The 19,322-nt window shown below is 43.2% G+C and overlaps 1 protein-coding gene across 1 annotated transcript in view; it reads left to right on the top strand.

The window, feature by feature from the left end:
- ACO1 (aconitase 1) overlaps positions 1–19,322 on the top strand; it is a 60,947-nt gene that overhangs the window by 38,601 nt on the left and 3,024 nt on the right. Inside the window, exons 11-19 of the mRNA XM_057547907.1 lie at positions 874–1,033; positions 2,303–2,438; positions 4,854–4,938; positions 5,721–5,877; positions 7,058–7,182; positions 8,813–8,917; positions 9,630–9,772; positions 12,593–12,740; positions 16,918–17,040. Coding sequence (XP_057403890.1) covers positions 874–1,033; positions 2,303–2,438; positions 4,854–4,938; positions 5,721–5,877; positions 7,058–7,182; positions 8,813–8,917; positions 9,630–9,772; positions 12,593–12,740; positions 16,918–17,040 — 1,182 coding nt within the window. The remainder of the gene's footprint in view (positions 1–873; positions 1,034–2,302; positions 2,439–4,853; positions 4,939–5,720; positions 5,878–7,057; positions 7,183–8,812; positions 8,918–9,629; positions 9,773–12,592; positions 12,741–16,917; positions 17,041–19,322) is intronic.

Here is a 19,322-nt window from a genome sequence, read left to right as displayed (position 1 = left end):
AGCATACCTCCTTTTCACATGACTCACCACAGTATTCACTCGACTTGCCCAAACTTTTCTGGCCACTGTACTTTTGTTCATGCCATCCCCTGCCTGCATGTCCCTTCCCCGTCTGCATGCCCTAATCTCTCAGCTCTTCCACAACGTGGCCTCAGATCTCATAGCACAAAGTCATCTCTCCCTCATTTGAACCTTCATGGCATCAGTCGGAAACCCTGTGATGGTGTTTCATAGCCTTTAATTTCATTGTTGGTACTGTATACTATTTGCATGTCTGATTTCCTTTACTAGACTGTAGATTTGAGGATAGGATTTATGCACAGTCCCCTTTGTATCCCACGAAGTGCCCAGCATAGTATCTTGTACACAGTAGATTTTCAGTGAACATGTTTCAAATGAATAAGATTTGTGATGGATTTTATCCACGGGATGCCAGCATTTTACCAAATGTTCAGCTGCACTGTGTTAGCCTTATTGCTTATGATTGGTTGAATGTGGCCAAAATGGCACCTTTTTCTAAATTTCCGTAAAGGTTAGTATCAGCGCCCTCAGTGCAGCCATTACATCTGTACTAATTAGCTCTAATTAGACTAAGCTAAATTTGTAGTTTTAGCATTTCGGTATTTGAGGTGGGGAATAATTGTTAATAATTTCAAAGCAAAATCAGATTCAGAAATCATGACTCCCTTTTATAAAGATTTAAAAAGAGTAAAGGGAACTTTAATTTTCCTGTAGCACTTCAGAGTTTACCAGCTAAGATGTTTATGTTTTGTTAAGAATTGGCCTTTAAAACTATAGTTACCAAAGCATTTCTTTTTCTTCCAAAGTGAGAACTTTTGACCATATATATTTTTTTCTTTTTTCTTCCTATAGCAAGGATTTAAAGGATTCCAGGTTGCTCTGGACCATCATAATGACCATAAGACATTTATCTATAATAATAGCGAGTTCACCCTTGCTCACGGTTCTGTGGTAATCGCTGCCATTACCAGCTGCACTAACACCAGTAATCCATCTGTGATGTTAGGAGCAGGTAAGTGCCTTTGATGGTCATGTGGACGTGTGGGTGAAAATTTCCCAAGACATGACCCAGGGGCTTAACTGAGTTCTACATATAGTTCCCTGAGCCTTATCCTTTCCAGATGCAGAGATTAATTGGCCCAGAAATGTTTACACAATAAATAATGCTGAATGCAAAGCATTTAAAGTAGTATAGTCTTTAGAATCAACACAGAAAATAAGGAGAAGAGAGGAAAGAAAGATGAATTTCTGGTAAAGCCTAGAATCTTATGTCAGACTTTAGAGGAAAAAAACTGTTTTCATCTCACAGACTGTTTTCTCCATAAAACCCCCGATAGGCCTTTTTGTACAGTAGAATTTAGTCTGTCTTAGATGCATTGTCAAGTGCATCTGAATTAGGGCACAGGGCACTGGTTGATAAAACGTATCTACCTATTATGCAATTCTGTTTATTTAATATTTACATGCAGAGTTTCATTACTCTAATGTCCCTTTAGTTTCCAAATTTTAAAATATCCCTAAGAGTTCCTCTTGTGTCCACAAACAGTTCTTTCTTTATGAATTGGACAAGTGCGTAAGGAAAACCTTCTGTGTCCAGGAATTCATCTATTGCCACCTAAGCTTTGGACAAACCAATTTCCTTAAGATAAGACACCAGCTTGTCTGTAGCTTTTTGTCTCTTTATACCCCTCACTCCTTATTTCTTTCCTACTTCCCTGATATGTCCTAAGTCAGAGCAACCAGTGTCCCTGTAATAAATAGTCTCTGTATTTGCCCAGAGTCAAGTGGCCCAAGAGCCCTTGAGTTTCCACTTCAAGAAATATCTGAGGACTAGATTTTTATCTTCTAGGCAGACTGTATTCCTCACCAACAAGTACACAATTCACATACTTTAAGAAGGGGCCCTTCCTATTATTTTTCATCTAAATAAAATATAACTAGAAAGATTGCTTTCCCTCCAAAAATTAAAAACTCATTCTATAATATAATCATGAATGGTTCAGGTTTATCTCTTAAAAAAAAAAAAAAAAGGCACAGCTCTTTTTATCTTTTTCTTCATGTCCATGGCTAATTTTGAGTTTACTGAATACACGTAAATGACCTTGGGCCAGCGAGCTTTTGACTTCTGTCAGGCAACAAAGATGGCAGAAAGCACCAACATGAATGGGGCTCTGTCGAGCAGTGCAGGAAGTGCAGACTGAAGCCAGTCTCTTTCCTGAAATGTCCGTGGCACCTAGAGTGGGCAGCCCCACACACCGTGTCTGTGTTTACCATTTCACAGGCTTGTTAGCAAAGAAGGCTGTGGATGCTGGCCTGAACGTGAAGCCTTACATCAAAACTAGCCTATCTCCTGGAAGTGGTGTGGTCACCTACTACCTGCGAGAAAGCGGAGTCATGCCTTACCTGTCTCAGCTTGGGTGAGGGAGAAATCTCTTACACCATTGCTTTTGTTTTATTGTATTCCACAGGTATTTTGCTAAGTCACCTTGTAACGGATGTAAGCTTATCTGATGGTGTCTAATTGCGTAGTCTTCTGTCAGATGGTAAACAGACAAACCCTCACATTCCGACAGAGCAGGGCCCTCCTGTACAGTTGTACTGGTTGTTCATCAGACAAGGGTGTCTGTGAAGAGAGCAGGGGCTGATATCAAGCCCGTGCTCTGCTGTAGCGCTGCACTCCTGGGGCAGGGGGCGTCTTTTCTCAGTTGCATGAAGGTGTGCTACGGGCTAGTGTTGGCTCTGCAACTGAATCTGCCCTTTGGTATGAAAATAATGATTTCCCATGCCTAAAAATGTTCTGATTCCTTGAAGTCAATTAGTTATTTGTTGCCAAATACAGTTTCTCCAATTAATCCACTATTCCTAATTTGGATGACAAAGATTTTTGTCATGTGCCTCATAAAAGTCAGAAGTCCTTGGGATTATATAATAAGAGTAGTGAGTAAAGACATCAAATGGCATATCTGATTTCAACTTTTAAAAATTCCAGATCATTCAGATAGACTCCTTATAATTTTCTTATAAATTTAGAAAGTAAGTTACTTATAAAAGTAAATTATATGGAACAGAATAGAGAGACCAAAAATAACCCATACAGCTAGGGTCATTAATCTTCAACAAAGAAGGTGAGAATATGCAACGCAGAAAAGACAGTCTCTTCAGCAAGTGATGTTGGGAAAGCTAGACAGCCTCATGTAAATCAATAAAATTAGAATACTGTCTCACACCATATACAAAAATAAACTCAAAATGGTTTAAAGATCCAAATGTAAGACATGACACCATAAAACTCCTAGAAGAGAACATAGGCAAAACATTCTCTGACCTAAATTGTAGCAATATCCCAAGGCAAAAGAAATAAAAGCAAAAATAAACAAATAGGACCTAATAGAACTTAAAAGTTTTTGCACAGCAAAGGAAACCATAAACAAAACGAAAAGACAAGTTACAGAATGGGAGAAAATATTTGCAAATGATGCAACCGACAAGGGATTAATTTCCAAAATATACAAACAGCTCATACATCTCAATATCAAAAACAAACAAACAAACCAACAACCCAATCAAAAGATGGGCAGAAGACCTGAATAGACATTTTTCCAAAGAAGACTTACAGATGGCCAACAGGCACAGGAAAAGATGCTCAACATCACTAACTTTTAGAGGAATGCAAATCAAAACCCAATGAGGTACCACCTCACACCAGTCAGAACGCCTATTATCAAAAAGTCTACAAATAATATATGCTGAAGAGGGTGTGGAGAAAAGGGAACCCTCCTACACTGTTGGTGGGAATGTAAATTGGTGTAACCACTATGGAAAACAGTACAGAGGTTCCTTAAAAAACTAAAAATAGAGCTACCATATGATCCAGCAGTCAGTGGAATATATCCGGAAAAGACAGAAACTCTAATTTGAAAAGATACATGCACCCCCGTGTTCATACCAGCACTATTTATAATAGCTGAGACATTGAAGCAGCCTAAGTGTCCATCAACAGATGAACGGATAAAGAAGATATATATATACAATAGAATACTAGTCAGCCATAAAAAAGAATGAAATATTGCCATTTGCAGCAACATGGATAGACCTAGAGAATATCGTACTAAGTGAAGTGAGTCAGACAGAGAAAGACAAATATATATTACCACTTGTATGTGGACTCTAAAAAAAATAATACAAATGAATCTATTTACAAAACAGAAACAGACTCACAGACATAGAAAACAGACTTATGGTTACCAAAGGGGAAAGCAGGGATTGGGGGGAGAGGTGGGATTAAGAGTATGGGGTTAACAGATACACACTACTATATATAAAATAGCTATGGGACTTCCCTGGTGGTCCAGTGGTTAAGACTTCGGGCTTCCACTGCAGGGGGTGCGGGTTTGATCCCTGGTTGGGGAACTAAGATCCCGTATGCTGCGTGGCGTGGCCAAAAAACAAAGTATATATAGATAAACAACAAGGATTTCCTGTATAACATAGGGAACACTATTCAATATCTTGTAATAACCTATAGTGCAAAGTAATCTGAAAAAATATGTGTGTGTGTGTGTTTGTATATGACAATCACCTTGTTGTACACCTTAACATAATATTATAAATCAGCTATACTTCAGTTGTTTAAAAAAGTAAATTATAAAAAGGACTCTTAATTGAATGATTTAGAATGGATGAATAGTAGATCAAAATGTTCCCAAGAATGAAAGCTGTATAGAAACAGCCCTGTACTAAACTTACTTAGGTCAGTGGTCTCCAGGAAATGTAACCAGCAGGTGAGCCCACTGAGAGCCGTTCTCCATCCTGTGCTTCTCTCTCGCACCTAGGTTTGATGTGGTGGGCTACGGCTGCATGACCTGCATTGGCAACAGTGGGCCCTTACCTGACGCTGTGGTAGAAGCCATCACACAGGTGATTACAGAGGAACTTGTGGGTCTTCAGAGCTGTTGTCATGTTTCATATGATGTGTGATCAAAAGGCTGCTAATTTTAAGAAGGTTCAGGGAAGCATGGGATGTGGTTAAGAGTACGGTCTTTGGAGTTGAGCAAAACTTCTTAACTGTATACGTTTGAGCAAGTTAATTAACCTCTGTGTGCCTCAGTTTTCACAACTCTAACTGGAGACAGTAATAGCACCTGTTTCATAGAGCTGTGAGCATTAAGGTGATAGTGGACACGAAGGACTTAGTGCGGCGCCTGGCACACACGTGCTCCATAAACGTGGTTTTGACTGCAGAAGGCGCCAGAATCCTTTGTTCCTGTTGTCTGAAAACTGGTTCCAAGTCAGACAAATGAATGTAAACTAAATTGCATTGGCTTGACTTTTGTCCCATAAATTCTATAGCATTGAGAAATACTATTTGGTTTGCTTTGCATTAATTATAGAATACCCGTCAGTCAATGTGGCTTCCTTCAGCTTTCAACTTGCAGTCTTCCCCGCCTGTTCTCAGGCCCCAGCAGCAAAATAACCAGGATGCCGCCTCCTGACCAACCTGCGATTTTCTCATGAGCAGAAACCACGGAATGTGTTTCTCAGCTGCTTTTGACCCAGAGTGTGTCCCACAGGGTCACCCTGTGTGCTCTTCTTCCCAGGGAGAGGACCAGTGAAGGGGAAGCTTAGAGGGAAAACTTTGACAACTGGAACCTAGGCATTCTCTTCTCTTTGTGACCTGCTTTTCCCCTTGCCTCACACAGGGGGACCTTGTTGCTGTTGGAGTACTGTCTGGGAACAGGAATTTTGAAGGGCGAGTCCACCCCAATACCCGGGCCAACTATTTAGCCTCTCCGCCTTTAGTAATAGCGTATGCAATTGCCGGGACCATCAGGATCGACTTTGAGAAAGAGCCACTGGGTAAGATCTTATTTGGGGGGGTTACAGTTTTTCCAATGTATTTGAAAACATTACTGGGAGAAAGTTATTGCTTTCCTTAATAAATAATGAAGGCTAGACCCTCCAGAGATCAGAGGAGGGGTCTTTTCTTTATGCCCCAGTACACAGCTAAGACATAACTGAAATAGTTAAACAAGAATTTACTAAAGGGGGAGGGACAACAAAAGGGAAAGAAATACCCAAAAGTAATGGAGATCTTGCCATTCTGGCTTCTTCTCCAGTCCCTTCCTTTCCAGCTCCCGCTTTAATCTAATGATAGGCACTGTTTTAATATCTCCTCTGTAGGAACACATCCAAATAGTGCAGCTTCTTGAAATTCTGGGGACAGGATGCTTTGTTTCCTTTCCTCCGGTCTCTTTGCTGTACCCTCCTCAACCCATGCTAATAAGCAGATTAGATAATATGAAAATGGTGCCCTGGAATTTACTTTTAGGAAATCATAGCTTTAGACATACAGTTGGTCCTCATTATATAGGGATTCCATATTTGCAAATTTGACTACTCATTAAAATGGATTTTAACCCCCAAATCAATGCTCATCACTCTCCCATGGTCACTCACAGATGTGCACGGGGCGGGGGCGGGGAGGGGTGCAGGTGTGAAAACCTTGAGTCCCTCACCGTGCCTGCTCTCAGCTGAGGTCGAACAAGGCAACACTGCCTTTTTATTGCAGGTCTTATACTGCAAACAAGTGTCCTGTTCGTGCTCTGTTTCGCACCATGTTTTTCACATTTTTGTGTTTTTGTTGGTGATTTCACTGTTTAAAATGACCCCCAAGAGTAGTGCTAAAGTGCTGTGTAGCGTTCCTAAGCCCAAGAAGGCTGTGACGGGCCTCGTGTTAGACAGGCTCGCGAGTTCAGTGTGAATGCATCAACAGTATGTATGAAGTAAGGTGTCATGAAACAGAAACACACATAAAATAGGGTTATGTCTTGATCAGTGGACGACAGTGTTGTGGATGGAGGCTCTTGGGAGCCTAACCCGTGTGTCCCCTAGGGGCAGTGACTGAGTATTCTTGTAAGTGTGCACGTAGGCTTTACAGAACGTAACTACCCTGAACGAGACTTGACTGACTGTATGTGGCGATGAAAACGGGGTATGAGATGAAGTTTTTCTCACTAATAAACATTTTTTTCCCCAGGGGTAAATGCAAAGGGACAACAGGTATTTCTGAGAGATATCTGGCCAACCAGAGACGAGATCCAGGCAGTGGAGCGTCAGTATGTCATCCCTGGGATGTTTAAGGAGGTCTATCAGAAAATAGAGGTGAGGTCCCAGCCCACCTGTGAGGGAAAGCTGCTCTTGTGCATCATCTCTGCCAACCTTGAGGCCAGTGGCGGTGTCAACTATACAAAGTAACGTTTCTTCAGATGATTGGGGAAGTGGTTATCCATCATTTTTCTCCTAAGACTCACGTTTTTCCAGACCCCACACTCCCCAGATGTTCCCAGAGTTGGACAAGTGAGCGGCAGCCTCAGGAGGAAAGGCCTCAGCTGTGTGTGGTTCCTGGCCAGCTCTCCACAGCTGCCCCCTTCCTCAGGCAGCCTGGGGCATTCATCAGCTATGGTTGAGGACCCCCTGATGTCACTGTAGTGTGTCACTGAGGCATCAAATGGTTGAATGCACCTCTCAGATGTATTTGCATGCTTAAAAAACATAATAAAAATAAAAGCCACTCAGTAGGAAACACCACCCTAACAAACTACCGAAATAAAAAAAAAACTTGCTGTGCATTTTACAAATACAGGGAAAATGTATGGGGCTTAGCGTCATTTTCTGAGCCCCTTGAATGTTACGCCTTTCCCTAGTCTCTGATAGGCTGACCCAAGGTCTTCAGCCTGGGGCTGGTGGTTTGAAACAAGAGGGCAGACTGGGGAGCAGAGTCACACGGGGGTCATATTCATGCACTGTGAATCCCACAAGCTGCTCATTGGGAAATGGTACAAGGGAGTCTGGTAGATATTGGGTTAAATGTATTTCTCCAAAGGCTGAGTCAATGGACATGGAGAGCTAATTCAAGCCCATTTGAATGCATAGCAGCTGTCTTTTACTAGCTAATGTCCTTATGACCTGGAGGTCTACTTCCCAGAATCTTCAGAGCATACATAATTTCCCCTGGGGTACAATCTGGATTATTATTTCATAAATTATATTTATAAGTATATGTATTAGTTATCTATTGCTCTGCAACAAATTATCCCCAAACTTAGTGAGTTAAAACAGCAAGCATTTTTTTTTAGCTTACAGTTTCCATGGGTCAGAAATGGAGGTGCGGCTTAACAGGGTGTGTGTGCCTTCACAAGGTCCCAGTCAAGGTGTCATCTGGGGCTGCAGTCTCACCTGAAGACTCAGCTGGGGGAGGATCCATTTCTAAGACCACTCATGTGGTTGTTGGCAGGATAAAGGACCTCACATGCTGTGGGTGAAGGTCTCAGCTCCTCACTGACTGTCAGCTAGAGGCTGCCCTCAGTGCCTTACTAGTGGGTCTCTTCACAGAATGGTAGCTGGCCTCCATCAGAGCAAGTAAGCAAGCAAGCAAGAGAGGGTAAGAGGGTGAAAGTGACAGAAGGCAGAGTCTCTTGATAACCTAATCCTGGAGGTGAGTCACTAGGCTCAGCCCATACTCAGCAGGAGGGGATCACTTAGGGGTGTGAATCCTAGAAGGCAGGTCTGTGGGGGCCATTCCAGAGGCTGCCTATCACAGAGCACATGTGTTTTTAAATTACTTAGCATGGTGTTGTCTTAGTATAGAGGAACTCTGTTGTGTGACCATTTAGAATAAGAATGGATTTTCCTGTGCTCTTGGCTTGAATATATATTTGTGTTTGCGTGTTCAGTTTTCCTTAGGACAGACTGTGATTACATCTGCCTTTCCTTGTTTTCTTTTTTTCCCAAGACTGTGAATGAGAGCTGGAATGCCTTAGCAGCCCCGTCAGATGAGCTATATTACTGGAATCCCAAATCTACATACATCAAGTCACCACCATTCTTTGAAGACCTGGTAGGACTTTTTATTTTTTAACAAAATGAGTTCTTCAAAAAGTTTCTTGCCTTGTAAAATCTACTTGACTACCCAATACCCCTGCTTTGACTACCCCTTTCATTAAAACCTTTACAAACCCGAGCAGATAATACTGGGGAGAGTTTGGGGAAGCTGAGTTACTTGGCTGGAGTGGGCCTACAGCTTCTCTGTCCAGGGCTTCTGTGTGGCTCTGTAGAGACCCCCTGGTGATCAAGTACCGCCTGGACAAAGACTCAGTAAAGTCTGAGGGACTGTCCAGGAGAACGTCCCCTGGGACCTGCCGTATTCAAACCTTATACCCATAAAAACAAGCGAAATCTTCTCTGAAACTGATGATCAAGGAGTCTGCACTGCCCTGGGTGGGACGGGGAGGACTCCTGCTGTCCTCAGCATCTGAGGCCTTCTCTGGATGTGGAGAAAGAGAATGTCATTTGCAGCACCATCCCTGTTGCTTTTGAGGGGATAGTGCCAATACTTCACCTCCCTTCAAGAGTGAGATAGGAATATTTTGCATAAATTCACCTCACTTTTCTAAACACCCCTGATAAAAACCAATAAAACTAGAATTTTCTATGCGCTGATATAGGGCTGTCATCTGGTTCAGGTCCATGGACCGCTACTGTTGGGGTTCCCCCTGGTGACATGTTGGAGAAAACCTGGGCAAACACTGACTTACTGTGTTCTTTGGTAGACTTTGGATCCTCAGCCCCCTAAATCTATAGTGGATGCCTACGTGCTGTTAAATTTGGGAGATTCAGTAACAACGGACCACATCTCTCCGGCCGGAAATATTGCAAGAAATAGCCCTGCTGCTCGCTACTTAACTAACAGAGGGTAAGTAATGAATAAGGGGAGGGAGACCTGAAGGCAGAAATGGAGAGAGTGAGGCCAGTAGTGCTCTTTTCATGAGGTCTCCTTGGAGTCAGACTTTGGTTTTTCACTGAACCCTGGGGCTTGAAAACCAATTGCTCTTTCTGTTTGCTGCTTCGAAGCTTCCCTGGGAGAATCCATCAGCACGTGAACCCCAGCAGGGATGAGGGCCTTCTTTTTGAGCAGGTCTACTCATTAGACTCAGCTGTCATCCCTACCCCCCCCCCCCCCCCCCCCAGCGTGGCTGATTGTTAAAGTACAAGGCTCTGCTCTCCACCTGTGGCAGAGCCTGGTTACCCTTGAAGCACTGGACAGGGATAGAACTGGAAATGCATTGATATTACCTGCTTGAGAGACATATTCTTTACAGAGATCCACTTCAAGGATTTGCAGTTTACGCATCCATTCAGCAATCCTTCAGTCACATACCGATTTTAACAGGCATTACACCAGTATTATCCACTGTTATTTAATATACCACTATCAATCAATGTCGGTCCCAAATGGGACTTTCCATGAACGTCGTCTGGGGAGATCAAAGTTCCTGGTTCCCGTCCCCACCTCCTGAATCAGCTTCTTCAGGGATGGGGCCCAGAGCCAATTTGAGGAACAAAATTCAACACCTTTTTTTTCCCCAGTGGGAGAGGACAACTGCCTTGCCCCTCATCTCACTTGCCTGGTGGCTAACCCATTTTGTTCATGAATTTCCCTTTCTAACCTGCTCACTCATCTCTGCCTTCTCCTAGTGCACCCTATGGGACAGTCTATTCATTCAGACCAAGAATATTTCATATTCCCCAGAAATGTGAGTGTTGTAAATTTAAGAAGATAGCCCACATCTAGAGGAGGTAATGCATGGTGGTCTGTGTCTAGATTTTTCTTTAACGCAGGGCAACTACTTTTTAAAATGTATGGGAACTGCCTATACACAGATACATATTGTGAGATTTTAAAGGGATATGATTCTGCTTTGAGTGGGAGACACAAGTCCATCAGCAAGTAGAAAAGGGCAGGTGATATTCAAGATAGGTCAGTGAGTCCCTGCCTTTCCACTCACCCACACTGCTCGGGACACACTGCCCACCACCTTGTTCACTGAATGTTCCAAGCAAGGCCAAGTACCCTTCTGCCTGAGAGCCTTTGGTTGAGCTGGCTGTTTTTTCCTCTTGGATGCCCTTCCCCAAGATACCCTCTTAGCTAACTCTCTCGCCAAGTTCAAGTCTTCCTCCATGAGTTCACTCCCACCATACTCCTGTTCTCCTTGCCCTGGTCTACCTTTTCTTTTTTCTAAAGTATTAACCACAATCTAGTAACACTTGCATAGGATGCTCTTTAAAAAAATTTCTTTGTCTCCAGCTTCTAGAATGTAAGCCCTGCAAAGGCAGAGATCTTAATTGGTTTTGTTCATTGTTCACCCAGAACAGCTCCTGGCACATAGTTGGTGCTCAATAAAAAGTTGTTGAGTGAAAGAATGGGAGAAAAGGCTTCTAAGAACAAACAGAGAAACTAGAGAAACACAAGATTGAGGCTGGAGGAAGAAACTAGAAAATGAGCAGTGACCAACACCTTTTTAGATTGGTGATTATTGATACTCTAGAGAATTGAATGAAAGGAGATATACCTTCCCATAAAAATGCACATCCACACTTTGGACATAATTTCAAGGGTTCATAGACACACTCACATACTCCTGAAGCCCATTCATAGACTCTCAATCTTCAAATTAGATCTAACTAATAAATCATTAACACACACGCTTCCTAGCATTATAAGAAACAGCCCAGTGAACTGGTCACCATGTTCATTTTAAGATGTTGTTACTCACTTTGCAAAGTGTCCTTTCATTGGGACCCACAGACAAGATTCTTCTTTGATTTTAGGACCACCGATAGCTATTCCTGTCTGCCTCTTTGGCACTGCCCTGATTTTGATCTTATGAAAATTCTAAGTCATGTCTCCAGTTATGTGTCTTTTCATTGCATTGAGCTCCTGGTAACTCAGGGACAAATTTGAACCTACTTCTGTTTAGTTTATAGAATGTATTTTATGTGTCCCCATTCTTGGCTCCACCTGACTGGCCTACCCTGAGTATTCCCTTTGCTTCCTTTGTTTTTTTACCCATTTTTAGTATTTTACCTTTTGTGAAGCTTTATAGGCTACCCTACTGAATCAATAAAATAAATACTCTTATTAAAGTCCCTCCCGATTGCTCTACTCAGATTTATAAGACTGTAGGTTGCTGCTGGGAGCATACTGATTCACCATCCCACCTGCCACCTCTCACTCTGCCCTCAGTTGAAGCTATGGGAACAGCTTTTCTGCCTTGGAGAACAATACTTAGCAGACTTAGGGCGTCCCTGGTGGCACAGTGGTTAAGAATCCGCCTGCCAATGCAGGGGACATGGGTTCGAGCCCTGGTCCGGGAAGATCCCACATGCCACGGAGCAACTAAACCCATGCACCACAACTACTGAGCCTGCGCTCTAGAGCCCGCGAGCCACAACTACTGAAGCCCGCGTGCCTAGAGCCCGTGCTCCGCAACAAGAGAACCCACCGCAGTGAGAAGCCTGTGCACCGCAACGAAGAGTAGCCCCCGCTCGCCGCACCTAAAGAAAGCCCACGCGCAGCAATGAAGACCTAATGCAGCCAAAAAAAAAAAAAAAAAAATACTTAGCAGACTTAGAGAAACACCTAGGTTTGTGGGTTTTCTCTTTTCTTGGGGTAAGCCAAGTGTAATCGTCTCTCAGTTCACTAAACCAGCTCCTCTCCTGCTTTCGTTATCAGCTTGACTCCACGAGAATTCAACTCCTACGGCTCCCGCCGAGGTAATGACGCCATCATGGCACGGGGGACATTTGCCAATATCCGCTTATTAAACAAATTCTTGAACAAGCAGGCACCACAGACTATCTATCTGCCTACTGGCGAAATTGTGAGTATTGTGTCTTCTACTTCATTAAGAAGCCAGAGTTTCTCAGGCTCTGGGTGGTTGGATGTTTGCACCATCACTTTCCTTTTGGTCTTATTTTTATTTCACGGCTCATCCTACCTCTTGCTTTGTACAGTCCCTCTTGCCAGGTGTCCATGTATATAGAGTTCATCCCTGATGGAGAGGCCCTTTAAACTGGGAAACCTTTTCCTGCTTAGAGATTCTGCTTCATGCTTTAACCAAGTCTAGTTTCCTAGGAGTTGAGCTTAAAAACCTCTGAGTGAAATTTCGTCAGTTCAGAGTACTCGAAGGGGAAATGCCAGGTTAAGGTGGAGGATATTTATTAAAGAAGTGCTATTGTATTGGGTTGGCCAAAAAGTTCACTTGGGTTTTCAGTAGCCTCGTATGGAAAAAAACCCGAATGAACTTTTTGGCCAATCCAATATAACTTTAATAGCATTTAATTAATTTACCATATCACTAGGAAAAGAAGGAATGTAGAGGATTCTGCAGGCCTGCTTGGGTCCTAACGGGAACCATTTGGAGTTGGTGTATTACAGCTGGAATTGTCTGGTCACAGATGGCAGGCATACGAGAGGTGGGGAAGCCTGCACTTTAAGTCAGACAAGCCTGGGTTCAAGTCCCAGCTCCACCTCATATCAGCTGTGGAGCCCTCAGCAAGTTATCTCCCTCTCTGAGCCTCATTTTTCTTACTTGAGAAGTAGAAATAATGTCTACTTTTTAAGGCTCTGAGGCTTAACCTTGAATGGAATGACACGTGAAACACCTAGCCCAACATCTGGCACAGCAGCAGGTCCTCAGGGTCACTTCCCTTCCCAGTGAATGCTGTGAAACCGCATGAAAACTGGTTGAGCTACTTACGAAATAACCCTCACAAATTATTTTAAAATGATAATGGCTCATACGTCTGTGGAACTTACTCCATCCCAGGTGCTGTTCTAAGCTCTTTGCATATACTGACTTGTTCAATCCTCGTAACAACCCTTTGAGGAAGGTACAATAATTCTCCTTGTTTTAAGTTGGCAAGTGGAGCCTAGAGAGCTCATGTAACTCCCTAAGGTCACAAGTCTGAGGAGCTGAGATGAAAACCCACGGAGTCAGGCTCTGTCCGAAGTCAACGCTCTTTACCGCCAAACACACTGCCTCACTTGTAACTGGTTCTACGTTTGTAAAGCAAATTCATCATAGATACTCTGATCACCAGGATCCAGCACAGAGTCAGTGCCCAGGAGATATCTGTTCAGTGAATAGCAGGAATGATAAACTATTAAGTGAAAAAGATACAAATAAATGGTAAAATCCCCAAGAGATGAAGGGGGAGGACTTGCAGTTACAGACTTTGGAGGCCTCCAGGGTACTGACTGTCACAGTGAATCTCCCTCATTTACAGCCCTGCCGTAGCACAGAACTCCTAGTCAGCGTAAATAAGGAGACAGAATGAGAGATGAAGAGACATTTGAGTCAGGCCTTGAACTTGGAAGACAGACCTAGACAAAGAACAGAGGAATATAAAGGACAACAGATAATGCAAAGAGTAGAAGAAAACTAAGGAAAACAACTGTCTCCTCAGAGTGATAAGAGATGATTTTCTGTTGCTGTAAAGTAATCAGAAGACAAGAAAGAGCTCCTTAAAAAAAAAAAAAAAAAAGCCCCTAAAATTTCACAGGAAAAGTTGATTAGTTGAGAGTATCTTTCAGAATATAGAAAGACAAAGGGGAAATTAGAAAATGTAAGAAAATTAAAGACTGAACTGAGGAGGGCCAACATCTGACTGAATAGAGATGCTAAAAAGAACAGACAAGATCTGAGAGGAAATTATTAGAGAATTAACACAAGAAAATTCCTCAACTGCAAAATCTGAGATTCCAGATTGAAAGGTCCACTTAGTGCCCAGCCACATGATTAAAGAAGACCCACTCCAAGTGACATCATTGTGAAATTAAGACAGCAAAGTTGGGAATTCCCTGGCGGTCCTGTGGTTAGGACTCCGCGATTTCACTGCTTGAGGGCCTGGGCTCGATCCCTGGTTGGGGAACTAAGATCCCACAAGCCACGCGGCACGAACAGCAGAGGTAAGGAGATCTAGAAACTTCAGAGAGGGAAAAACAGCTTATGTGCATTGTCCTGGGGATCAGACGCGCTCAAAGCAACCCAGGAAACAGACTGAGGAAAGTTATTGGGACCCTAAAATCTGTGTCCCTCATACTTCCAGCCAAGTGAGATTAAAGTAATAACACAGTCAGATATTCAAAAGCTTTAAAAATACCCTCAGTCCCAGTCTCAAGAAGCTATTTAGTAAATGTATTACACCAAAACGAGGGAATAAACCAAAAAAAGAGGAAGATGTAGGATCCAGGAAAAAGAAATACAGGGAATCGACAGGATGTTGGGGAAAGAAAGAATGCACCATGTCCTCAGAGAACCATCAGTCCACACAGGAACGCTGGGCTCCAGGAGTGACACCCCATGAAAAAGGTTTTTAAATTAGATTGCCTGATAGATTTGAATGTCTTTAGAGAAGACTTGTATTGATACTTTAGGCACTGCATTTGGGGATTAATTAACGGGTAGGGATACAGAAATAGGTGAGCACACACGCAAAAATTTTATTCCAGTGGAAAAAAAATTTTTTAATTGCCAAGAGAAGGAAATCAGAGTATATTATGTGGCTCAGCTATAAATGGCATTTACATAATCAAAACGTATGACAATGATATTAGAAGGTCGCGGAGAGTAGGGGGTGGGGGAGGGGAAGGAGCGCGGTGGTTAAAAGAACTAAATCATCAAAGTAGGAAATTAATAATAAAAAAGGAGAAATGAAGAACTGGCCGATTAAATATAATACTTAGGGATACAGAGGCACAATAACAGAAGAAACCACTAAATTTTATGTTTTCTTCAGAAGAGCAGGAGAGTACAGGAGCTGATGCTTTATAAGCTGCTTGCTACTTTCAGTTTGGCTCATGTATGAGAAAAGCCAGGAGCTGGGAACTCTAGACCTGCTCAGTCCCACTCATCTTGGGTTCCAAGACCTGCTTTGCCATGGGATTGTCAGCTTTGCGGTAGTTTTGAAAGCACTTTAAAAAACACACACTCCCACAGTCTTAATATACAAAGCTACTAATAGATATCTCTGAAAATATCAGGTAGGTTGTTTCTTTCTGGTCTTTGAAGGGATCCAGGCTATTTGGTTAGGGCAGGCTTTCACTGGTTTTTTTTGTTTTTGTTTTTTTGTTTAACAGTTTCTATATTCATGAGCTCTATCCAGCTGAAGACATACAGAATCCTACCCAGATTTAGGCAATGCTGTGTGACATCAACCACAATCTCCATCCTTTCACCGCAATAGTAATTTGTGAAAGCCTACTTGAGAATTTGAATAGACACCTTTCTAGAGCTCCTTTCAAATCAAATACTCCTTCTTTCGGACAGATCTTATTTTCTGACTTAAGTAACCAGGAGAAAACAATGTTTTATTACTCACCAGCAATGATATCATCTCTTTGTGAAGTCTCAGCTCAGCAGAATATTCAGAGTTCCTGTGAGAAACAAATGAATCTATTTGTGTAAGGTGTTTCTCATATATACTAAAAGATCTGTTAATCCTTTCCTGTCCTTTATTGATTGGTGCTTCTATCAGTGTTTCTACTGTCTCTACCTTGACCTCCATGTAGAAGGGTGACAAATAAGAGTTTGCATTTTATGTAATTTCCGAACACATGACCTTCTTTCTGTTTGGCTACCCTTGACAACTAGCCATCACTGAGTTTCTGGTACTCAGTCAAAACCCAGGTTTAGGTGGGATTCTCTGCTTTAGCTTTAAAATATTTTAATCAATGGAAGAGTTAAAAAAAAAAAAAAACTGATCTAATTTCCTTTTTTTCCCCTGATGCCCTAGGATTTGAATGTTTTTCTAAAACTAGCACAATTAGGCATTTCACTTAAGAGTATAAAATTCAATTTGATAGAGGTACGTAGATGGAGTTAACTGGAAATTTGTAGACCAGGCAACTGACCGGTTGAGTGTTCCATTGACTTTACGTTGGCTTGGCCGACTACAGACACTTCTGCCCCTGCGTGTCCCACCAGGACTCACTGCCCTGTGTCCACACTCTGTGCCTTTACTGTGTCGGTAAAACCTTCCTCTTCTCTTCCTCAGCTTGATGTGTTCGATGCCTCTGAGCGGTACCAGCAGGCGGGCCTTCCCCTGATAGTTCTGGCCGGCAAAGAGTACGGCTCAGGCAGCTCCCGAGACTGGGCGGCCAAGGGCCCTTTCCTGCTGGTGAGTAGGATGCAGAGACGTCCCAGCAGGCAGCTGCCCCTCTGAACCGGAAGGGAAGCTGGGAGGGAGGCCAGAAATAAAATGCTTTGCTTTACTTTCCAAGATGTTGTAGAAGAGCAAAGCAAGCTCGGGAAAGCATGGAATGTTTATTCATCGCCTGCTTCTTGGTAGATCGGGATTTACTTCACTGAGTGAAGGGTAATCTAGAGTTCACCGGGTTCCCTTAGATCAAACATTGCTATCCTGGGAGCTGTGGGTCTTTGGGGGTGTCTACAGAACAGTTGGGGGGAGGGTCCTGAAGTCTATCCATCCAGAAGTGTGTAGTATGTGTCTTTTTTTTTTTTTTTTAATGGGGAAAGTTTCATGGTTTTCATAACGTTCTCAGAGGTTAACACCTGAAGTTTATTCAAGGCTCTGTCCCAGGTGAATGTGAGGAATAAGCTACTGCTACTGTATCGTCAGGTTCACAGAAGGGAAAAAGTAAGGAGCCTGAGCTTTGGATAAGCTCGGGGAATGCACTTTTTACAGTTGCTTATCACTGCCTGTGAAAAGTCTGCATACAGGCTCAATAGAAAAGGAAGCCCTCTCGGTATGTAGACAGTCAGCTCTTTAGAACCTTCAGCCATTTCAGGGCTTGACCTGCGTCAGGTGTCCCTGTGGGAGGGGCCACGCAGGAGCTTTTGCCTCTCGAGCATTTGCTTGCCCTGAAAGCAGGGCACACTCCTGGTGACTTTAATCCTCAGGATAGGGTAGAATAGCTTAGCTGATATCAATTTAAATAACGATGGCCCGAGCAAATCAACACACTTGGCAGACGCTAAGTAAGTTGATATCCACAAGTACAGTAAAAAAAAAAAAAAAAAAAAAAGGCTGTCTGGCAGGCAGCCCTTCAGACGCCCAGGCTTCTGAAAAATGTCTTTGAACATCACACCTATTTTTTTTTTTTAGGCAATCAGTTTGCAGTGGGTTGGGGGGAGATGTTCTTATTAGTTGGTAATTTGTCAAAGGCCTGCCTTTTCTAGAAACTGCTGGAAAGAACCTAAGAAATTACAGAAGAAAGGATTTTAGGAAGGGAGCTGGGTGCTGCAGGGGGCAGTCAGGTGGGGACAGTGAGATCTGGGGAATAAGAAGAGACCTGGCACCGAGGGGCTCTCTAGAGGCTCGTTGGGCTGCACCAGCCACGAGACCAAAGAAAGAGCCCGGATACAGCGACAGAGACATCAGTGGTTTAATAGAGCGGGGGGGGGGGGGGGGGGGGGGCTCTTACACACCTGAAGCAAGGTCCTGGGGCGACACCCCACCGTGTGCAGCAAACAGCAAGCAGGACACAGCAACACTCTCCCCCCCCCCCCCCCAGGCGGGGAGGAGGCTACCATTTATAGGGCGGATTGATGTCAGGTTGGCTCATCAGTTACCAGGGAAACCAGCAGCCGGCCCGACCCTCACAGCCCCTCAGGTTAACCACCACCACTAGGGCAGATGTTTCCCTTTAATAAACTAGCAGGTGGGGCCGTTCTGGCCTAAGGGGCAGGGGGCAAGCACATTCATGTGAGTAGGGCGGAGGTGAAGCAGGGACTGGTCGAGCAGGGGAAAGAGCAAGAGAACAGCCATCTTGAGGGGTCTGACCATACGCGTCTAGACTTCTCTACAGAACTGCTCCGAGTTCCGTCTGCCCAGACAGCCGTACACACTTCATTTTGTAGCTGCCCAGCCTCGGCCACTAGGCAACCCCGGGTTGTCCTCATGCAGAGAGGGACAGGCAGCTGTGATCTGCAGTGCTGCACGGCCCTTTACACAGAGATTGAGACGTGAATGACCTGTGTTTACAAAGATTGCCACTTCCCCCAAAATAAGTATACAGTACATATATACATAAATCCATACAAAATATCTACTGTCCTAAAGAATCTGCCCTTCCTCTATAAATGTGCTTTTAAATTTGGAAACAGCTTGGGATTTAAAAAAAAACACCTGTGCCTGGATCTCATTCCCAGAGATTCTGGTTTAATTGGTAAGGGGTAAGGCCAGGACATCGGGATTTTAAAAGTCTCCCCAGTGATTCTAATATTCAGCAGAGTTTGAGAACTGCTGCTCTATAGCCATGGTCCTCCTAACTTAAAAGAATCACTATCTTCTCCCACCCATGCTCCCTGTTAGAGATTCTGATACAGTAGACCTGGGGTAGTACCCATGAATCTACATTTTTTTAAATTAATTTTTATTGGAATATAGTAGATTTACAATGTTGTGTCAGTTTCGGCTGTACAGCAAAATTAATCAGT

Source organism: Balaenoptera acutorostrata, chromosome 6 (assembly GCF_949987535.1).
Source record: "Balaenoptera acutorostrata chromosome 6, mBalAcu1.1, whole genome shotgun sequence".
Classification (NCBI taxonomy): Eukaryota; Metazoa; Chordata; class Mammalia; order Artiodactyla; family Balaenopteridae; genus Balaenoptera; species Balaenoptera acutorostrata.
The sequence above is the reverse complement of the archived record's forward strand: the minus strand, read 5'-3'. Positions and strand labels throughout refer to the sequence as shown.